The 18413-nt window shown below is 46.8% G+C and overlaps 1 protein-coding gene across 1 annotated transcript in view; it reads left to right on the forward strand.

The window, feature by feature from the left end:
- The first annotated feature begins 10486 nt into the window (after positions 1-10486).
- The window catches only part of PTPRM (protein tyrosine phosphatase receptor type M), a 794802-nt gene continuing 786875 nt past the window's right edge, over positions 10487-18413 (forward strand). Inside the window, 1 exon segment of the mRNA XM_032595357.1 lies at positions 10487-10795. Within this exon segment, the coding sequence (XP_032451248.1) occupies positions 10723-10795 (73 nt within the window). The 5' untranslated portion in view covers positions 10487-10722.

Below are 18413 nucleotides of genomic sequence, written 5' to 3' on the forward strand. Positions count from 1 at the left end.
GGGCTTAAAAAAGTGAGCGCATTGTTATTCCAGCTTTCAGATGAGCACACTGAACCATAGAAAGGTTGAAAAATGTACCCAAGATACTCAGTGAGTGCAGAAGTTGGACTTGACCTCAGGCAGTGTGCTACTCAAACCTCTACCTTTAGCCATTGTTCTATATGCCAGTGTTGGCTGGGTTCTCTGTTACCTACCGATGATTGCAATCCTGACTCTATTATCTTTGAGGAAGAGATGACACTTAGACGGAAGCTTTTAGATCATCGTATAAACAAAGATGGGTACAGCAGCCAAAGAATGGCAAGTTAGACAACAGTTTGACGATGAATTCATTTATCTATCTATTTATTTATTTATTTATTTTTGATAATGAATTTATGGTAGGAAAAGAGACACAGATGAAGATGGAAATGCAACAGAGTGGTCAGGAAAAGGACCTCAGGAAATCAGAATATTTGCCTGCAAATCACAGCACTGCTAGTTAGTAGCTGAACAAACGTGGTCTACTTGTATTATCTGCATGAGATCTAAGTCATTCCATGTTTAAAAAATTTTTTTTAAAACATTTATTTATTTTTGAGAGACGGAGACCGAGTGCCAGCAGGGATGGGGTAGAGCGCGAGGGAGACACAGAATCTGAAGCAGCTTCAGGCTCTGAGCTATTTTTAGCACCGAGCCCAATGTGGGCTTGAACTCATGAACCTCGAGATCATGACCTGAGCAGAAGTTGGATGGATGTTTAACAGACTGAGCCACCCAGGTGCCCCTAAGTCATTCTATTAAAAAAAAACTTTTTTTTAAATATTTATTTTTGAGAGACAGAGTGAGAAGGGGAGGAGCAGAGAGAGAGGGAGACAGAGAATCTGAAGCAGGCTCCAGGCTCTGAGCTGTCAGCACCGAGCCAGTCGTGAGCTCAAAGTCACGAACTCCAAGATCATGACCTGAGCTGAGGTTGGACGCTCAACTGACTGAGCCACCCAGGCACCCCTAATCATTCCATTTCTAATGCTCAGCTTCCTCATCTCTACAACGGGCATAACAAACATACATGTGTTTCAGAGTTTCGATGCCCTGGCAAAATACTTTTTTCATAGTAAGCCTCCAGTAAATGTTAGCCCCCAAATCACACTGAAATAAGTTTGAATGTTTTCCTCTAAGGCTTGTCTCAACTTGACAGTAATGACTGTCTAGAAATCTTCAATTCAAATGCAACATTTGGAAACTTTAAAATATCTAAGATGAAGAGAAAGAAAAGATGATCTTTTCTTTGATGTTCGCAGTGAAATGTTTTTTTCATATTCTACGGGAAACTCAGCCTTGTTACAGATCACAGGGCCTAGGACTCCATTGTTGCAATAATTTAATCTGAGGTAGGACTGACAACGTAGCGTAACATTTCTTAATAGTATTAGTCAAGCAGAGCTTTAAGGAACATACCTATTGACTTCAAAGGATTTGTTTTAAAGAAAGCGAAATAAAAAGGAAATAAGAATCCACGGGGACAGGACACAGGACCATGATTGCCACCCCAAGTTTTGGAAAATCTCACTAACCTCCAAACTGTGTTCTGAGAAAAACAGTTGTTTTATACAAAGGCACAAGAACTAATAGAACACATTAGTTCAAAGCCTCTGGGGGAAAAAAAAGAGGGACACAAAGTCACTCTCTCCTTTAACGAACCCCCACGTGGAAAGTAGCTGCTGCGGGTGAGCTGGTGCCTGTGCCTTTGAACTGACCGTGATTCAGACAGCAAAGTGTCATTTCATGCTCTCCGAGTGAGCTAGCAGACCTCTGAAACTTCTCAGCTCCGAGAAGAGATTACAGAAAGCATTTTCTTCCAGGACTTGTTGACTTACACATAAGAAATAGAGTGACTGTCGAGTGACCACCAGGGGACTGCGATGAAATCTTTGCAGATCAGTTTCCTTCTTTGTCTTTTTCCATATCTAAGGAACCAGCCTGACAACCACCCCTGATGTGTGGGTGGGAGGGTGGTTACTGTGTAATGTTGTCTGTGCCGCCGGTCTGTAGAGCCCAGCTACCAGACAGGAAAAAGCCAGTGGCTGGCTCCCTTGTCCCGGAGGGAGGGGCAGGGCTGACAGGCTATTCTGGTCAGAGGAGTGCTTCGTGGGCAGACAGTTGTCTCCCCTCAAGCAGGATGCAAGAGCGGAAGGGTACGCATGACCTGTTTCCCCAGAGTGTGCCTCAGGGTAAAGTAGCCCTAGTGTCCTGCCCGCACAGGGCAGGAAAGTCGCCCTGAGCTGTGTCCCACACCGTATACAAAACAACCCGCAGAGGCCACAGAGACCAGACTGTCCCAGGGATTCTCCAGCGGGCCCCTTCCTGTATCTGCTATTCCTGGGACCTCCAGGTTGGCCCTGGCTGTAAAAATGCTATCTTCTAGGGGCACCTGGGTGGCTCAGTCGGTTGAGCAGCCGACTTCGGCTCAGGTCATGATCTCACGGTCCGTGAGTTCAAGCCCCGCGTCGGGCTCTGTGCTGACAGCTCGGAGCCTGGAGCCTGTTTCGGATTCTGTGTCTCCCTCTCTCTGACCCTCCCCCCTTCATGCTCTGTCTTTCTCTGTCTCAAAAATAAATAAACGTTAAAAAAAAATGCTATCTTATGGGGCGCCTGGGTGGCGCAGTCGGTTAAGCGTCCGACTTCAGCCAGGTCACGATCTCGCGGTCCGGGAGTTCGAGCCCCGCGTCGGGCTCTGGGCTGATGGCTCAGAGCCTGGAGCCTGTTTCCGATTCTGTGTCTCCCTCTCTCTCTGCCCCTCCCCCATTCATGCTCTGTCTCTCTCTGTCCCAAAAATAAATAAACGTTGAAAAAAAAAAAATGCTATCTTCTAGAACATTGAGACGGCCATGGAGGGCCCACCTTTCTACGGACCCCATGACAAAGGAGGGAGGAGTTTGTCGAGAACATCAACCTGTCGACCTCTTTGACATAAAATAGTGAAAAGGTAAACATTCCAATCAGAAATAGGTTAAAAAAAAAATGACTTATTTGCAAATCGTGAACTTTTGGCCTCAGGTGGTAAAACAGAGTAGAAGGGCTACCAACGAGACTTGAAGCCCAGTCACGGAGGGCCCCGTTTATAAAGGATGTTTGTGCACACTGACATTCACTCCCTTACAGTGCAGTAGGGTAGTCAGGACAGAAACTGTTCTCATTTTGCAGATAAGCACACAGGAAGGGCCTGCCATGATACACGGAGTAGTTTTATTGCACATAGTCAGCTCTTGGATCTATCAGCTAGGAAGCTCAAAGAAGACTCTGATAAGCAGGGACAGGAGTATCTGTTGAAGGTCTTCCCAGCTAACTGGTCTCTGGGCCTGGTTAGATGCTTCTACCCTATCTCCACCTGCACAGAACCCCAGCATAGAACTCCCTGCCTACTAGACTCTCTTTAGTATTTGATCTTAAAAGTCAGTGGTTATTAACAACATCTTATACGTCACTAATAAGGCGGCAGGGACTGTATTAAACACTTCACATTATTATACCATTGAATTCTTATAACTCTGCGTAATGGGCACAATTATTACCTTCATTTTACCAATAAGGAAGCGGAAACACAGAGAGGTTAAATGACTTGCTCAATGTCACACAGACTAACAGTGTGAGGGTTAAGATTTTTAAAAAGAATATGCAAATGTACTGCCCTAGTATCAACATTTCAGGAGATTAATTTATATTCCGAGGGTATTGTGGGCAAAGCAAAGAATGAAAACCTATTACTTCTCCCCTTTTAATTAGGCCATGAGAAGGAATTCCTGGGGCATCTAAAAATTCATCCTAGTGATTTAAGCCTTTATACAAAAGTGGCTTTGAACTATGCTTGGATGAGCTTTGCCTTTTGTCAGTGACAGGTTCTGACCTCAGGTGGGATATAAACAGCTACAAAAAAGGGCACCTGCCCTCGTTCTTTTTTCTTCTGTTCAGGTGAGAACAGGGCTTCACTGGTGAAAGTTTAAATGACCTGGTTTCTTCTGACCCCTGTGAAAAACTAATGATTTTCATCCTATTCTCTCCAGTTTCGGGTACAGCAGCACCCCCCCCTCCCCGGCCCCTTATCTTCTGGGAATGGGAATACCTTCCAAGAACCCCCAGTGCATGCCTGAAGCCACAGTTGGTTCTGAACCCTATGTATACCATGTTTTTTTCCCTATGTATACATACCTATGTTAAAAATTCCATTTATAGGGGTGCCCGGGAGGTTCAGCCAGTTGGGCTTCTGACTCTTGGTTTCAGCTCAGGTCATGATCTCACGGTTTCGTGGGTTCAAGCCCCACATCAGGTTGTGCACTGGCAGCATGGAGCCTTTGGATTCTCTCCTTCTCTCTCTGCTCCTGCCTTGCTCATGCTGTCACTGTCTCTCTCAGAATAAGTAAAGAGACTTCAAAAAATTTTAAAAAATCCATTTATAAATTAGGCATAGTGAGAGATTAACAACAAAACCCAATAATAGCAGGGAACAACTATAACAATATACTGTCATAAAAGTTATGTGAATGTGGTCTCTGTCTCAAAGTATCTTTTTAAAAAATATTTTTAATGTTTATTTTTGAGAGAGAGAGAGAGAAAGAGAGAGTGCACAAGTGAGGGAGGGACAGAGAGAAAGGGAGACACAGAATCTGAAGCAGGCTCCAGGCTCTGAGCCGTCAGCACAGAGCCCGACATGAGGCTCCAACTCACAGACTGTGAAATCATGACCTAAGCCGAAGTGGGACGCTTAACCGACTGAGCCACCCAGGCGCCCCTCTCAAAATGCCTTATGGTGCCACCCTTCTTGTGATGCTGTGAGATGAGAAAATGCCTGCGTGATGGAATGAAGTGAGGAAAGGGCATGGGAATGTGGTGCAGTGTTAGGCTGCTACTGACCATCTGACCGTATGTCAGAAGAAGGATCATCTGCTTCTGCTGGGGCCGTGGGGTGGGGGGGTTTGACCACGACAACTGGAATGATGGAGAGATACCAGGGATAAGGGGGGACTTCTGTATATACATTCATAAGTGAGCACACCTGCGAAGTGAAGTCCCGGGTGAAAAGTTGTGCCTGCTCCTCTCCCGTCTGAAACGAAGTAGGGTGTGTGCAGCACTGGGCTCCGTAATGTGATGCTCACTTCAAGCCTTGTTTATAACCAGAGATCAATGCAATAAGTGATCAGGGTCAGTGCCTCCGAGTTCACACAGAGCTTTCACATGTAATACCATTTCTACGAGCCAGGAGACAGAAAGTAACTAATTTAAATCATGCAGGTGGGCCTCCATGAAAGTGGACTCCAAATTCTGAGCTGCTTTCTCCTTCTCTGAGTCCCTCTCTTCCACCTTCCTTCCCTCCGTCCATTCTTCCTCCCTCCCTTCTTCCATCCCTCCCTCTTTCCTTCATTTTTTTTTCAAGGACATGCTATCTTTGATCAATGAAAGAGAACACAGCACACCATTGTGGAAACCTATACAAGCATGCTTATTTACATTTCCTATTATTTCAAAATACTTTCATAATCTAAATGCATCTCTAAAAATGGGAATTAATCATTGTAGTAAAGCCCACAAATGAGAATATGAGTAATAGAAACAATGTCAGTCTTCTCCTTTTCTGTGAGGTCTGATAGCCCCAATTAAGTGACCCTGGGGAGTATTTACATGATTCTGTCCAGGTTTTTTGGCCAGTGTGGCCACTTTGGATGGATTAGGAACTTTCTGCATGTGGTTGACCTCCAAATTCAGCATAACATTTCAGATAGGTAGGCATGAGTTGGGAAAAGATAAGTTTTCTTTTTTTTAATATACATTTGACTTTGGTGGGGTTTGGACACGTCTCATGTTATCGCTGCTAAAGACATCATCACTGTATAAGGATGGTTGGCCATTCTTCCTGCAGACCCGGCAAAGTGAGCTCCTGCCCCGGGGTGTGCACCTCACAGGGCCCTGAGTATCACAACGTGTACAAATGAATTTATTAAGGGACACATGGTCACCTCGGTTGCTAGGGATCTGGTGCTCGGTGCTGAGAGAGCATAAAACAAAACCCTAAATATCCAATCTCAAAATGAACTTCTGTTCAGGCCCCAGAAAAACATCACAACTGTGTCCCACGGCCTTGAAACAGCACTGCGAAGGTTTTTGGTGTGCCCTAACGTGGCAGATGGACAGTCCTAGTGGTGGAGACATTTAGTTAAAAGTCAAATTAATTCCAAATCAAGTCCTTTCTTTCAGATAGCAAGTATATTCGTCTAAAATAATGAGTAGCATTTCCAGGGAGTGTCAACCATCAATTTTCTTGCTTCTTCTCATGTTCTAATCCACGGTTCTGGAAAGACTCACACATTAGCATAGTATTTGCAAATAGTTGAACATGGTGATTGAGGAACGTGTCGCAAAATTAAATAATATCGCTATTAAAATGGTAGATATGTAGTTATAACATATGTGAAACATGATACTGATTCTTTACATTGACAAATGGGGGATGTTGAATGCTAGAATTGCCACAAGTTTTCCATTTTAGTAAGAAATTTAATAAGGTATAATTGCATTTTTAAATATGAAGTAAAAATTTTAAGCTTTTTCTGATAAATTTTTATTTAAATATCAGCATTCTGATCAGAATCTGTAGTTTGTATTTAATTCTCATAACTTTGAGCCATTTGGAAGAAAAGAACTTTCAACAATTACACGACACTAATTTTACTTTTCTGATTTGGAAATTTTAATTTACACTTTTGATGAAAATATATACTCAAATTTTGTATAATTCAAATACACTAATCTTTTAGCATTGTTGTCTAATAGACCTTTCTGTGAATGAAAATGTTCTGTATCGGTGCTATCCAATTCAGTGGCCACTAGCCATATGTGGCCACTGAGCACTTGTGTCACTGAAGAACAAAACTGAGATGTGGCTAGGTTCTACATACAGAACAGCATAGTATCAGATCATTGCTGACACTGGAACACAACTTATGTGACAATCCTTTTGTTTGTTTTTTAATGTTTATTTATTTTTTAAAGAGAGAGAGAGAGAGAGTACAAGTAGGGGAGAGTCAGAGAGAGAGGGGGAGACACGGAATTCGAAGCAGGCTCCAGGCTCCAAGCTGTCAGCACAGAGCCCGACACCGGGCTTGAATTCACGGGCTGCGAGATCATGACCTGAGCCCAAGTGGGACACTTATCCAACTGAGCCACCCAAGTGCCCCTGTGACAATCTTGATTATAGCAACATATTAGTGATTTTACTAAAATAAAGGGGAAAGTCAATTTTATAAGGTAAATATATAATAATGTATGAATCACCTATGCTTTTACCACTTATCCATACAATCACCAGAAAATCTAGATATGCACAATGACATATTTAGATGTCTTTGATAATCATTTTGCTGACTTTTGTCATATAAAAACTATAGATTTTCTTATCTTTCAATACTGTTGAATTTGATAGGAAGATACGACATATATATAATTACGTGCTAGCTAGATTAATAGCTTTGCAATATTTAGTATGATGTGTCTCCATTTATACTTTTGCTCCAAGCCCAGGAATATTAGGGGCTGGCTTGAAAGCCCTAACTCTAGACCAGCCATTCTGCAAATGTCACTACTGTCCCCAGAGAGCCGTGAGTATCCTGTGGCGTGACTAAAATAAAAAATCTCTCCTGCTGAAAAAAGTGAAAGCAAATGTCCCACTGGGAGGATTCCTACAGCATCCCTTCCTTGGGGAAAATCTAATCCATTTATTTCCAACAGAGGCCTTCTATTTGGGCTCAAAGTTGCTTTGGCGAGTTACCTATCCCTAAGAGGGAGCAAATAACCTGTTGTCAAGAATTGGAAAGGGAAGGAGCGGCTGGTGTAAAACCCCTGTCAGCTGTTTGCCATGTGGATTGCAGGCTAATAAGGATAGAATCAGAGTATCATTGTAATGTTTAGGAAACAGACATAATGGAACTTCACTGACCCTCCCACTAAGCTTTAAGGAACAGGAAGAAGGGACAGGGTGTCCTCAGGTTACCAGGGTAGAAGCAGCTGGAATCTCTGCAGGGTTTTCTCTCTTCTGGTACAAGGAAAAGTTGTAAGTGCAGCTGCCTTCCAATCCACCACCAAGCCATCTTCCACATTTCTTGCCCCTTGGGGGTGTTCCACTCTGAGGCTGTTCCACACTTTCCTCCTGAGGTCTCCAGGCGGTTGAGTCCCACTTGCCCACAGTAGTACCCTGCTCATTAATACACCGGCATTGGCTTATTTTACTTTATTTTTCCCTCTTGTCTCACTTTCCAATTCCTTTTGGACTGCTTCCTGGGATGACTTTCCCAGTAGGTACCACTTGTACGTACATCCTTACCTCCAAGGTCTGTTTCTGGGGGAGCCCAGCCTAAGGAAGGACAACCTCCAGCATGCACCAGAGTGCCTGGCATACAGTATGGCCTTAATAGATATTTGCAGAAATAATTAACATAGTTTGCAAATGAAATCCTACACGAATATTAACTTCACCCACTTTAAAGAAGTTACTCAGAAGGAAAGCAACTAGATTGGCTTTTACCTCCTTATTTGGAAGCTCCACGTATCTACTAGCAGAAAAGTTCCATTGGAAAGCACATTACCATTCAAAGCCGGCAAATTTGGGCTCCCTCACATGCACACATGACCTCAGTAAACGGAAAGCCCAGGTTGCAGACTGGGCCATCCATCCTCACTTGCTGATCCTCTGAGGTATGCGACTCCCTTCTCTGATACTTCACCGTTCATTTTGCAATAAAGATAAGGCTCAACAAGTGCCTATTCGTGAGAGGTAGCAAGATGATGTGAAGTCATATTAAGAAGTAAATGATTAACACAGAGCCTTTTAAAGAGCACTCCTGATAAGGATCCACTAAGTGGAGTTCCTGAAGAAAGGGGAGTTTTGGGTTGGGACACCAAAAGCAAAAGTCCTCTCCTCCCTAAATCTGCCCCCAAGAGGTCCTTGACTGTCGATGGGGTCCATGGGAGGCCAAGTGGAGGTCTGCATGGGGTCGATGTACTTTTGGGGCCTTTATAAACACGCACCAGGTGGAAGCAGCGCAGGGGCGCTCCGAGGCGCACCTGCCTCATGGGTTTGCCTTTTTGCCAGTGTCATTGCCCTTGCTAGAACACCGCGTTACTTTCCTTAGTTACTTTGGTTTCTAATGCAACCTCGTCTCAAGCCCCTTTACTGCGTTTACTTAGCAAGGAGTGGCGTCTCCAGCTGCTTGGTGCTGCTGGCTCAGCGTGCTTGTTCTGAGGGAGATACAAGAACCACATTCCCCCCGCCCCCCTTGGTAATGTTACAAAGCGAACCTCTTGACTGAAAAACCGAAAGCTTTGGGATTAATAAAATAGTCATCTCAGGCACAAAATGGTGAGTGAAATATTCCAAGACATGGTGTGATTAATTTACCCACGCCTCCTCCTCACCCGTTCCCAAACACTCTGCACCTCCATCAGAAACCACGGGTTATGTCCAAAGCCTCGTTTCGGCGAGACCCCCGCCTTCGGTGCATTGCCCGCGGCTCGCTCCGGCCCACGCGGGGCTGCCTAGCGGCTGCGGGGGCTCCGGGGACGGGCGCGCGTGTCCCGCGAGGCGGGCCGGGCTGGCTGGCGCGCGGCAGGCTCGCGGCGCTCGCGGCTCCCGCTCCGCGCCCAGAGCCCGCCAACTTCCCTCCGTCCGCGGCCCCTCGGAGCCTCCCGGATCTGCCGGCTCGCTCGTCTTCCCCCCCGCGGCGGCCGGGAGCGCGGGCCCTGCGACGCCGGGGCGCAGCGGGCCCCGCTCGGCGACACTGCTGCCGTCCGGCACCGGGCGGCGGGGACGGTGCTTGCCTCGCCGCGCCCGCGGGGCCGCAGGCCGCTAGTCCCGCCCGCCGCTCGCACAAACTACTAGCGGCTCACGACCCAGGACAAACTTCTTTCTGGCTGAGGCGCAACCCTCGCACAGTCGGTCACCCTTCCGGAAGCCAGGCACAGAGCACAAGACGCGGCTGGGGAGAGGAGGGAGAGAGAGCGAGGGTGGAAACAGTGTCGTCGCTCCTCTCCGCACGGGTGACGCTGCACCGGCGGCGGCGGCGGCCGCCCCCAGCCGAGCTCCCTCCCGGAGGCACCGCGGCCGCCGAGCGCAGGGGCGCGGGCCGGCGGGGCTGGGCGCTCACGCCCTCTAGCGGGCCGCGGCGGCGCCGGGCGGCCGTGACGTGGGCGCTCCCTTCAGCCGGCCTGCGGGGCACCGCCAGTCAGTCGGGGAGCAAGAGCCCCGCGCGGAGCCGGCGCGGGCTCGGCCATCCGCGCACCGCCGCCCCCGGCGCTGGGCTCGTGGCTGGCGGCGGAGAGGGGGCGGGCAGGACGCACGCGCCCACCGCCACGGCCGCGGCCGGCGGCTCAGGTCCCGAGCAGGGGAAGCGGAGCGGCGGCGGGAGCAGGCGCCGGAACGGAGGGCGGATTTTGGCTCCGCGGGCGCGCCCTCCGCTCCCTCTCGCAGCCGCGCTGGACGCCGAGTGGGGCAGGCGGCGGCGGAGGAGGACCCAGGACCCCGAACCCCGGAGCCGCTAGAGTTCGGACTTCTGCAACTGTTGGCACTTCGGGGCTCCGGCTCTGTTTTTGGCTGTTTACCTTTCTCTTCTGGCTGCCTGGAAACCCAAGCTCCCGTCCGCCCTCCGCCCTCGCGCGCCCACCCAGCGCCGCCTGGGAGCGGCCCGGCGCACACTCGGCAACATGAGGAGACTTGGGACTTGCCTGGCGACTTTGGCCGGACTTTTGCTAACTGCGGCAGGGGAGACATTTTCAGGTAAGCGGGACCGTTTGTGCCGCCGCCGGGGACGCGCGGGCCGGAGCGGGGGCCCGGGACGCCGGCAGCTCCCGGCGGGGAGAGCCCGAGGCGGGCTGCGGGTCCGGGTTGGGGGCGCGGTGGGCAGACACAGCTGCTGCCCGTTAGCCGGCGCTGGGCGAGGGGCCGGCGGGGATCGCAGGCATCGGCGATTCGGACGGCCGGAGAGAGCGTGCCCCGAGCACTAGCCTCGAAGCGGGGAGCCCCTCCTCGCTCTCACCCCTCCGGGGCCTGGGCTCGTGCTCTGGCGAACCGCTGCCACTGCGAGTCCCTGGCCGGCTCGTAAAAGAACAGCAGAAAACTTTGCTTGAAGTTCGGCGCTGCAGCCCGGGGCCGCCGGGCGTGGGCGCTGCGCGATCCCTACGACCCGGAGCAGCGGCCGGGCCTGATTGCCGGTCCCCGGCTGCGCCCGTGGCGATCGTCCAGACCCGGTAGCAGCTCCGGTGGTGGCGACCGCCCGGCGCCCTGTGGTCCCTGCTGCCGCCCCCCAAGCTCCTCTCGGCCGGTGACCCCTGGCTCATCCAGGCGGTTGCGCAGCAGCTCCGGAGAGCCTAGGCGGGCGTTCCTCGTCGGTCCCAGCGGGAGGACCCGGCAGCCCGGGAGGGAGAGGCCAGGATCCCAGGCCCCGGGCCAACGCGGCCTTGCGCCCTCAGGGCCCCATCTACCCGCCTTCGGCCCCCAGCGGAGCGCTGAGGCCAGTGGCAACTTGTTAACCCAGCCGCGCCGCCGAGGGTCCCAGGTGGGAAGGAAAGGGACTGTGCGTGCAAGTGTGTGTGTGAGTGTGCGCGCGCGTGGGTCTCCTAGCGCGGCCGGGGGCGTGCCGAGCCGGGAGGGGCCCCTCGCCGAGAGGACCTGTAGACTCCAGGTGTGTGTGTGTGGGGGGGGGGGGGGGGTGGGGGTGGTCAGGCGTGAGGCCCAACGCCGCGCAGTGTTAGGGGGTTTATCTCTAGGTTGCCATCAATACCTGGAGCACACACGTGGGTGGATGGGCCAGACTCGTGCACATTTGCACACTTTCTCATGTGTATTAGTTTCATTAAGGTCCACGTACAATGGTGGCGCTGGGCTTCTTGTTTTTAGTTAAATAAAAACCCCGCTATTTGAGCGTAAACTTGGGTTGCATAATAGGTTTGTATCATTATTAGGGAGGAATGAATAAGTTGGACCTTTTAAAAGAATTTTTGGTGAAGGAGCTTTTCACTGACAGTAAAACGCGTATTCTAACCATCGGAGAGGTTTGGCTGTCTAGTCTGTGGAAACGTACAGTTTTACTTTTTTTGGAGTCCTGGGTTCACAGAGGCACAGACGCCTGTGTCCCGTGTGTTGCTGAGCTACAGGACCCTTGACCACAGTTGGCCGGAGAGTTGAGAATGAGATCGTGGTTGGCAGATTGCTCTGTGCTGTGAAATCCAAACTGTCAACTTCAATAAAGAAGTACCCTTTCCCTAAGTTTAATATTTCCTTAACTGTCTAGTAATTGCACGTGCTCCAGAGGGCTTAAAATGATACACTGCTGTCTGATATAAAATTGATGCAGATTTTGGCCTTATTAGCGAATTATGGAGTTAGACTCACCAGTTTTAGAGCCTTGTAACTCATTAGTGTTAGAAGCCAAATATGAGGGCCTTAGTGATGGTTTTCTCCTTATTAAGATTCATAAGTCCCTGCCTGGGATTTGTTAAAAGTTAAGCCTGTCGAATAGCGTTTGGGTGGATTTTTAAGTTGTGTGCAAGGGGATGGAAACAAATATTTATGTAGCTTATTTCAAGCCTCACTCATTCATCATTAAAAAAGGACTTCAGCATTAGATAGTACTGGCCTGTGTCCTTGTTAAGGCTGATTTAAACTGTCAAACCCCAAGAAACTTTGACTAAAATTTAGCCATATTTTTTTTTCAGAGGAAATAATCTCATTCTGTTTGTGGGTGTGCTTACCTTTTGTTTGGAAAGCCAGAGTTATTCTAGTGTGTTAGTGGCTAAAGGGGAAAGGAAGGGCAATATGCGAGAGACTGCTTGGAGATGTTGAAATTCTAAATATTTGAAGTTGGTAAACTTTGTGTGTGCGGCGATCAGGTATGTTGCCATGCATTATGGTTTTTTCTCTCCACTTTGCATTGTAGGTAGTATAGGCATGAGGCACTTAATGCTTTGGAAAAGTGAGTTTCTTTGTGTATGCTGGGAAAGTTATGAGCGACAGTGATGCTTATTTCTTTTTAGGATTCTTCTGGAAATTGTAATAATTGGCTGCTTTTTTCCCCTGACACACCTTATGTGATAATCAGTTTTAGAGGTAGAGGAGATAGATTGTAAGCTCCTTGAAGGCAAAGTCAGTATTTTTTTCCTTCTTGGTTCCCCATAAAACCCTTAACATGAAGCCTTAGATCTAACAGGCAATCACAATTTTTAGACTAGAACACTAACAAGAACGCTGACCATTTGCAAACAGTCGCTTTGTATCTGAATTAACTGACACAGAAGGGAGGGAGAGGAATGATTGTAGGAAGTTAGACTTGACTGACATTTCTCTGCCTTTGAAATGAGTATTTTCCAGAAGGGGTTCTCCTTAGCTCACCCAATGGCTTAAATGACGAGATTTTGTGTGAATGGTGGCAGGTTTTTTGTGTGACTAAGATTTATACACACGGGACTTTGCTCTTCCCTTTCTGCAGTGCTCATAATCTCGTGTCCTCTTCAGGAAGGACTGGAATTTATATATTTATTAATTAATCATTTCTAGAGGCGGACTATAGGGAATTTGGAGTCCAGAGATCAGAAATAGAATGCTAAACTTACTAGAAGAAAAAAAGAATTCAGTGTGTGGTTCATGTGGGCTTTATGTACTATAAACATGCCATTTAAAAAATGGTTTTCCATCTTTACAATTTCTAATTTGTTAATATTCTTGGAATTTCTAATTCTAATATTCTTGTTGGAGGCTCACTTTCCTGCCTTCTAGGCTTTTAATGGTCATTAAAAATAACTTGTTGGGGCGCCTGGGTGGCTCAGTTGGTTAAGCGTCCGACTTCGGCCTGGGTCATTCGGCCTGGGTCATGATCTCACAGTTTGTGAGATCGAGCCCTGCATCAGGCTCTGTGCTGACAGCTTGGAGCCTGGAGCCTGCTTTGGATTCTGTGTCTCTCTCTCTCTCTCTGCACCTCCCAGCTCATGCTCACACTCTGTCTCTGTCAAAAATAAATAAACTTAAAAAAAAAAAAAAAAAAACTATTGTAAAAAGGAACACAAGTCAGCCTCAAGAAAGTTAAGTCATTTTACTTTTGTTTGAAATTCTCCTTTTTCATGTGAGAAGCCAAATAGCTGGCAGGTCATTCTTCTTTGACCCAATTTCTTAAAAGCTGAATTGTAATATATTTAATACAACAGAGTATTTAGTTTTACATTATAATGGGACTGGTGTGTTAAGTTCTCTTAAAACTCTGGTTTGCAGAGATAGAAATACAAGCAGATCTGGCCCTTTGTTCCTACCACAGTGTTTGGAATAAATTAAACCTTACCATATCCTTGTGAATTTGGGACTCTTGTGGAAAAGTTTATTTTAAAAATACTCTTTAAAGGCTATTTGGGGAAAAACAGCCAACATCTGAATAAAAAGTCTATAGTTTAGTCGGTAGTCCTGTACCAATGTTTCATTTCTTAGTTTTGGACTTTGGTGAGGGTTATGTCAGATGTAAACATTAGGAGAGGCAGGTGAAGCGTTGTACTTGGAAGATGTACTATTTTTTGCAGCTTTCTTGTAAGTCTAAGCTTATTTTAAAATACAAAAAAAAATTAAGGTACACTTTATAAAGAGTGGGAATAGATTTGTTGAACATTGTGACTTATTTTTCTTTTTCAGGTAACTATAGTCATGACACTTTATATTTTTATGGTGCTTTAACTAGATTGATAATTCATGTGATGGAAATACTTCAAATTTAGATCAGTGAGCATGAAAGAAATATGCGTAGAAAATTACTATAACATTTTTAGTGTTATGTGTATGTAAAGAAGTATTTACTGCTTGAGCGTAATAAATTGTGCCGATCTGGAAAATTACAGGTTTTAGTCTTTCATGTTTCCAACGGGTTATTATACAGTTTTTCAGAAGTGGAGTTACTTACATATCATGATGTATGGGTAAGTATGTATATAACTTGAGTAATAATGAAAGTTCTGAAAGAACTTTCCTTAATGGACAAATAATCCAATTTGTGTCTTCAGATTATATAAACACTGGATGAAAGAAGCAAAGCCTTTACTTTTGGCAAAAGTTGGTTTTAGAATTTAAATATTTCTGTGGCAATTCTGTAAAAGTTGATGGCTTATTCAAATTTTTCCACGATGGTTCCATAACAATTTTAGTAACATTCCAAGAACCGATAGGCTGTATGTGACTGTTTTGGTAGAGGAATTGTGTTTTGGATTAAGTATTGTTTCCTTTCAGTTTTCATTTCAGGTTTTATCAAGTTTTCTAGAATGAGCATGTATTATCTGAATCTCCTAAGACTTAGCTTTCAGCGAGGGGTCAGGCACGTTGATAAGTAGTTACATATTTGTTCAGCAGTATAACATTTTTCTTGAGGGTGGTGTCTACAATCCCAGGCTTTTTACTTTAATTTTGAGCTTCTTGGCTTTGAAGACCAGCTTTCCCACCAACTTTCTTACAGTTTCGTCTCTCAGTTGCTTATTATCTCCACGAACGTAACACATTAATAAGCTCATTTTGTAAGTGAGCAAAGGTTTCATTACTAACGTGTTTCAGACTCAGTAGTGAAACATTTAAAAAGATCCAAAATAATAGAAGCCTCGCATCATAAGAGGGTGCAGCTTCTTGGGTTCCTAAAATCTTGCTGTGGTTTCCAGTGTAGTGGCCAGAAAGCCCGAGCTTCTTCTGTGGCTCTGAAAAACCCAACAGAGAAAAGTAAGTAGGGGCTGGTGTTGGGCGGGGAGCAGGAAAGCGTTAGTCACCAACCTTGGGAGTCTGTAGTGCCCCCGCCATTGAGTAGAAGTGTGTAAGAGACAAATGAAAGAAGAAAACGGGTGTGAGAAGAAAAGTGTTGTGTGCTCAGGCATCAGTGACATTAGTTCTGGAGGTCCTAGCAGAGGAGGGTCGCTGCCCTTACACCCTCCTTGCTCTTAAGGATGGAACTTGTGGAAAGGGAAGGGAAGGGAAGGGAAGGGAGGGGAGGGGAGGGGAGGGGAGGGGAGGGGAAGGGAATCAAAAGAGTGACAGGTAGGTCGTTCTTACATCCTGCACCTCAGCAGCTTTAGGTGGCCTTGGGGAGGGCCTGGGGGTATTGAGCCAAGTGTTGATGGCAAGCCGAGTTTAAATCTGCACTTCTTAAAACTTGGTGTGCTCCAGGAGCACCTGCAGTGGCCCTTCCCAGTGTTAATTTCTAGGGCTGAGCTATGGCGATTGTAAGGTGAAAGGTTCATGGAGGGTCTCCAGCATCTCACCACGTAATCCTGGTTTGTGGCCACGTTTTGGGACATGTTGATCTAAAAAAGCAGTTCTTAAAGTGCTGTCCTTGGACCAGCAGCGTGAGAGCATCCCTTTGGAACTTGTGAAACATGCCCGACTCTTGGCCCCACCCAGACCTGCTGAATCTGAAACTGGAAGAGGGTTTCAGGCTGCTGTCTGTGTTGCAGGAAGCCCTTGAGAGCGTTCAGATGCTTGTAAGAACTACTTTTCCCGAAGAGCCAGGATCCTCCTTTTGCAATGTCAGCCTACCTTGACAAGAGTTGAAAGAGAACCATGGGTAAAAATAGAAGTCACGTTCATGCACTTATTGGCCTCCTGATGAACACAGCCAAAATTATGAACAGGCTGACGTGACTGTGCTATGATTCTCAGCCTCTTAGGTGAAACCGCCAGTGTGACATTTCAAATGATAGTCTTATCTGGGGAAGATCTTGGAGCCAGCCGGTTGTTAAAACTTAAATGAAAAAGTTTTCTGTAATTTTACTTACCCCAACATAAAGTTTTAATTAAAACTTGTGGTAATGATTAGCCACTGGAAATTTTTCTGGGTGGATATTGTGTATAGAAGGTATTTGTTGGTTTGTTGTAATAAGTGCACAGCCCAATGTGTCTGTAAAATAATGCCTTTCGTTCAAGTAAATATTGAGCACTTCCTGTTTGTAAAGCCCCTTGACAGGGGAGCATTGGGAGGGGTGGTAGTGGGCAAAGATAAGAAACATACAGTTATAATGCTTTGTCCATTTATGAGAAGTTTCCAAACCCACTGAAATAGAATAGAAACAGTTCTGTCTTTGGAGAGCACTGGAAATTAATGTACGTGAAATCTGGAGTTTCAATGTGGAAATCAAAGGAAACTGTGCCTTTGGAAATGAACTCAACTTCCAGATAGAAAAAGGGTTTTCATTACCCTTCTCTTCAGGGTACCGCCAGTGCACATCCGAAAATAGAGCTGATTTCTGTTTTCCGCAAAAGACAGACATCGCCGTCTCTGTCATTTAACACCCCAGGTAACTAAAAGCGCTTGGCACGTTACTTAACAGATTTATCTTGACAATGTTGTCACCAGACTTTCCGAGAATCAAGGTGCCGAGTGCTCCCCACAAGGCAGGCTGGCCTCCTGCTTCCTGCTCCTCCTGCTTGTGATCCGGAGCTGATCACTAGGTGTAGCTACATCCTTAGACCCACCTGCCTGAGCCGGGAGAGGCCCAGCCTTACCCACCTGAGGCTTCCTGCTCTCATTTACTTACAGCTGAAGGAAGGATGCTGTTTAGTGCACCTTCCTCTGCCTGTCCGCGCGTCTTACTCTTTTCTGTAAGCTTAAACTCTTTCACGGAAGTTTTGGTTCCAGTAGTTGTAATCTTTAGTTTGTTGTGGTGCAGCCCTGACCCAAAGGCAACTTTAAACTGGTCTGTGATCCTCTTTCTCGTTTTTCTCTTTTGCTGTATCATATGTTGCTGCTATTCTATATATAGCAGCGGGGCTAGAAGAAGTAGTGTATGTCTGCCAAGTAAGAGTTTGTGTTCACCTGTGGCTGTGCTCCATCAGGCCTTTGAGCAGTAGCCCAGAAAGAGGCAGTGGGGTGTAGAGCCAGGGGCAGGTGTGTATCATCGGTGGGAAGTGGCTGTGGGCTGTTGCTTACTTAGCCTGCGAGAGATTACTTCTGTGGCATTGCGGTTTAGGTTTATAGTTGGGGAAGTCCTTACAGTTTGCACTGGAAATCTGATCCAGTTAATTTTCCTGCTTACAACGCGGAAGACTAATGAGTCATTAAACACTTTTTATATGAAGCTCAAGTGTTGGAAGCAAGGGGAAGGCGGAGGATGTGATGGAAGGCAGGGTCACTCACTTTATATCTGGGGCTGATGGGGGGGGGGCGTGACCTCGAAGGCCAGAGAGCAGTGATTGCAGCATGTGAGGGAGAAGATGAATGAAAGCAGAGTTGTCAGGGACTTGTCAGAACAGATGAGTTTTTGGCATCTCCCTTGGAGGAAAAGGCCACCGTTTAACAGAGTGATTTATTTCAAAATGCAACAGCCTAAGCAGAAGCAAAGCATTTACTTTTTATGGGCGGCAAAGCATAAAAGCTTATAGAGCATCAGTT

Source organism: Lynx canadensis, chromosome D3, assembly GCF_007474595.2.
Source record: "Lynx canadensis isolate LIC74 chromosome D3, mLynCan4.pri.v2, whole genome shotgun sequence".
In the NCBI taxonomy this organism is placed as follows: Eukaryota; Metazoa; Chordata; class Mammalia; order Carnivora; family Felidae; genus Lynx; species Lynx canadensis.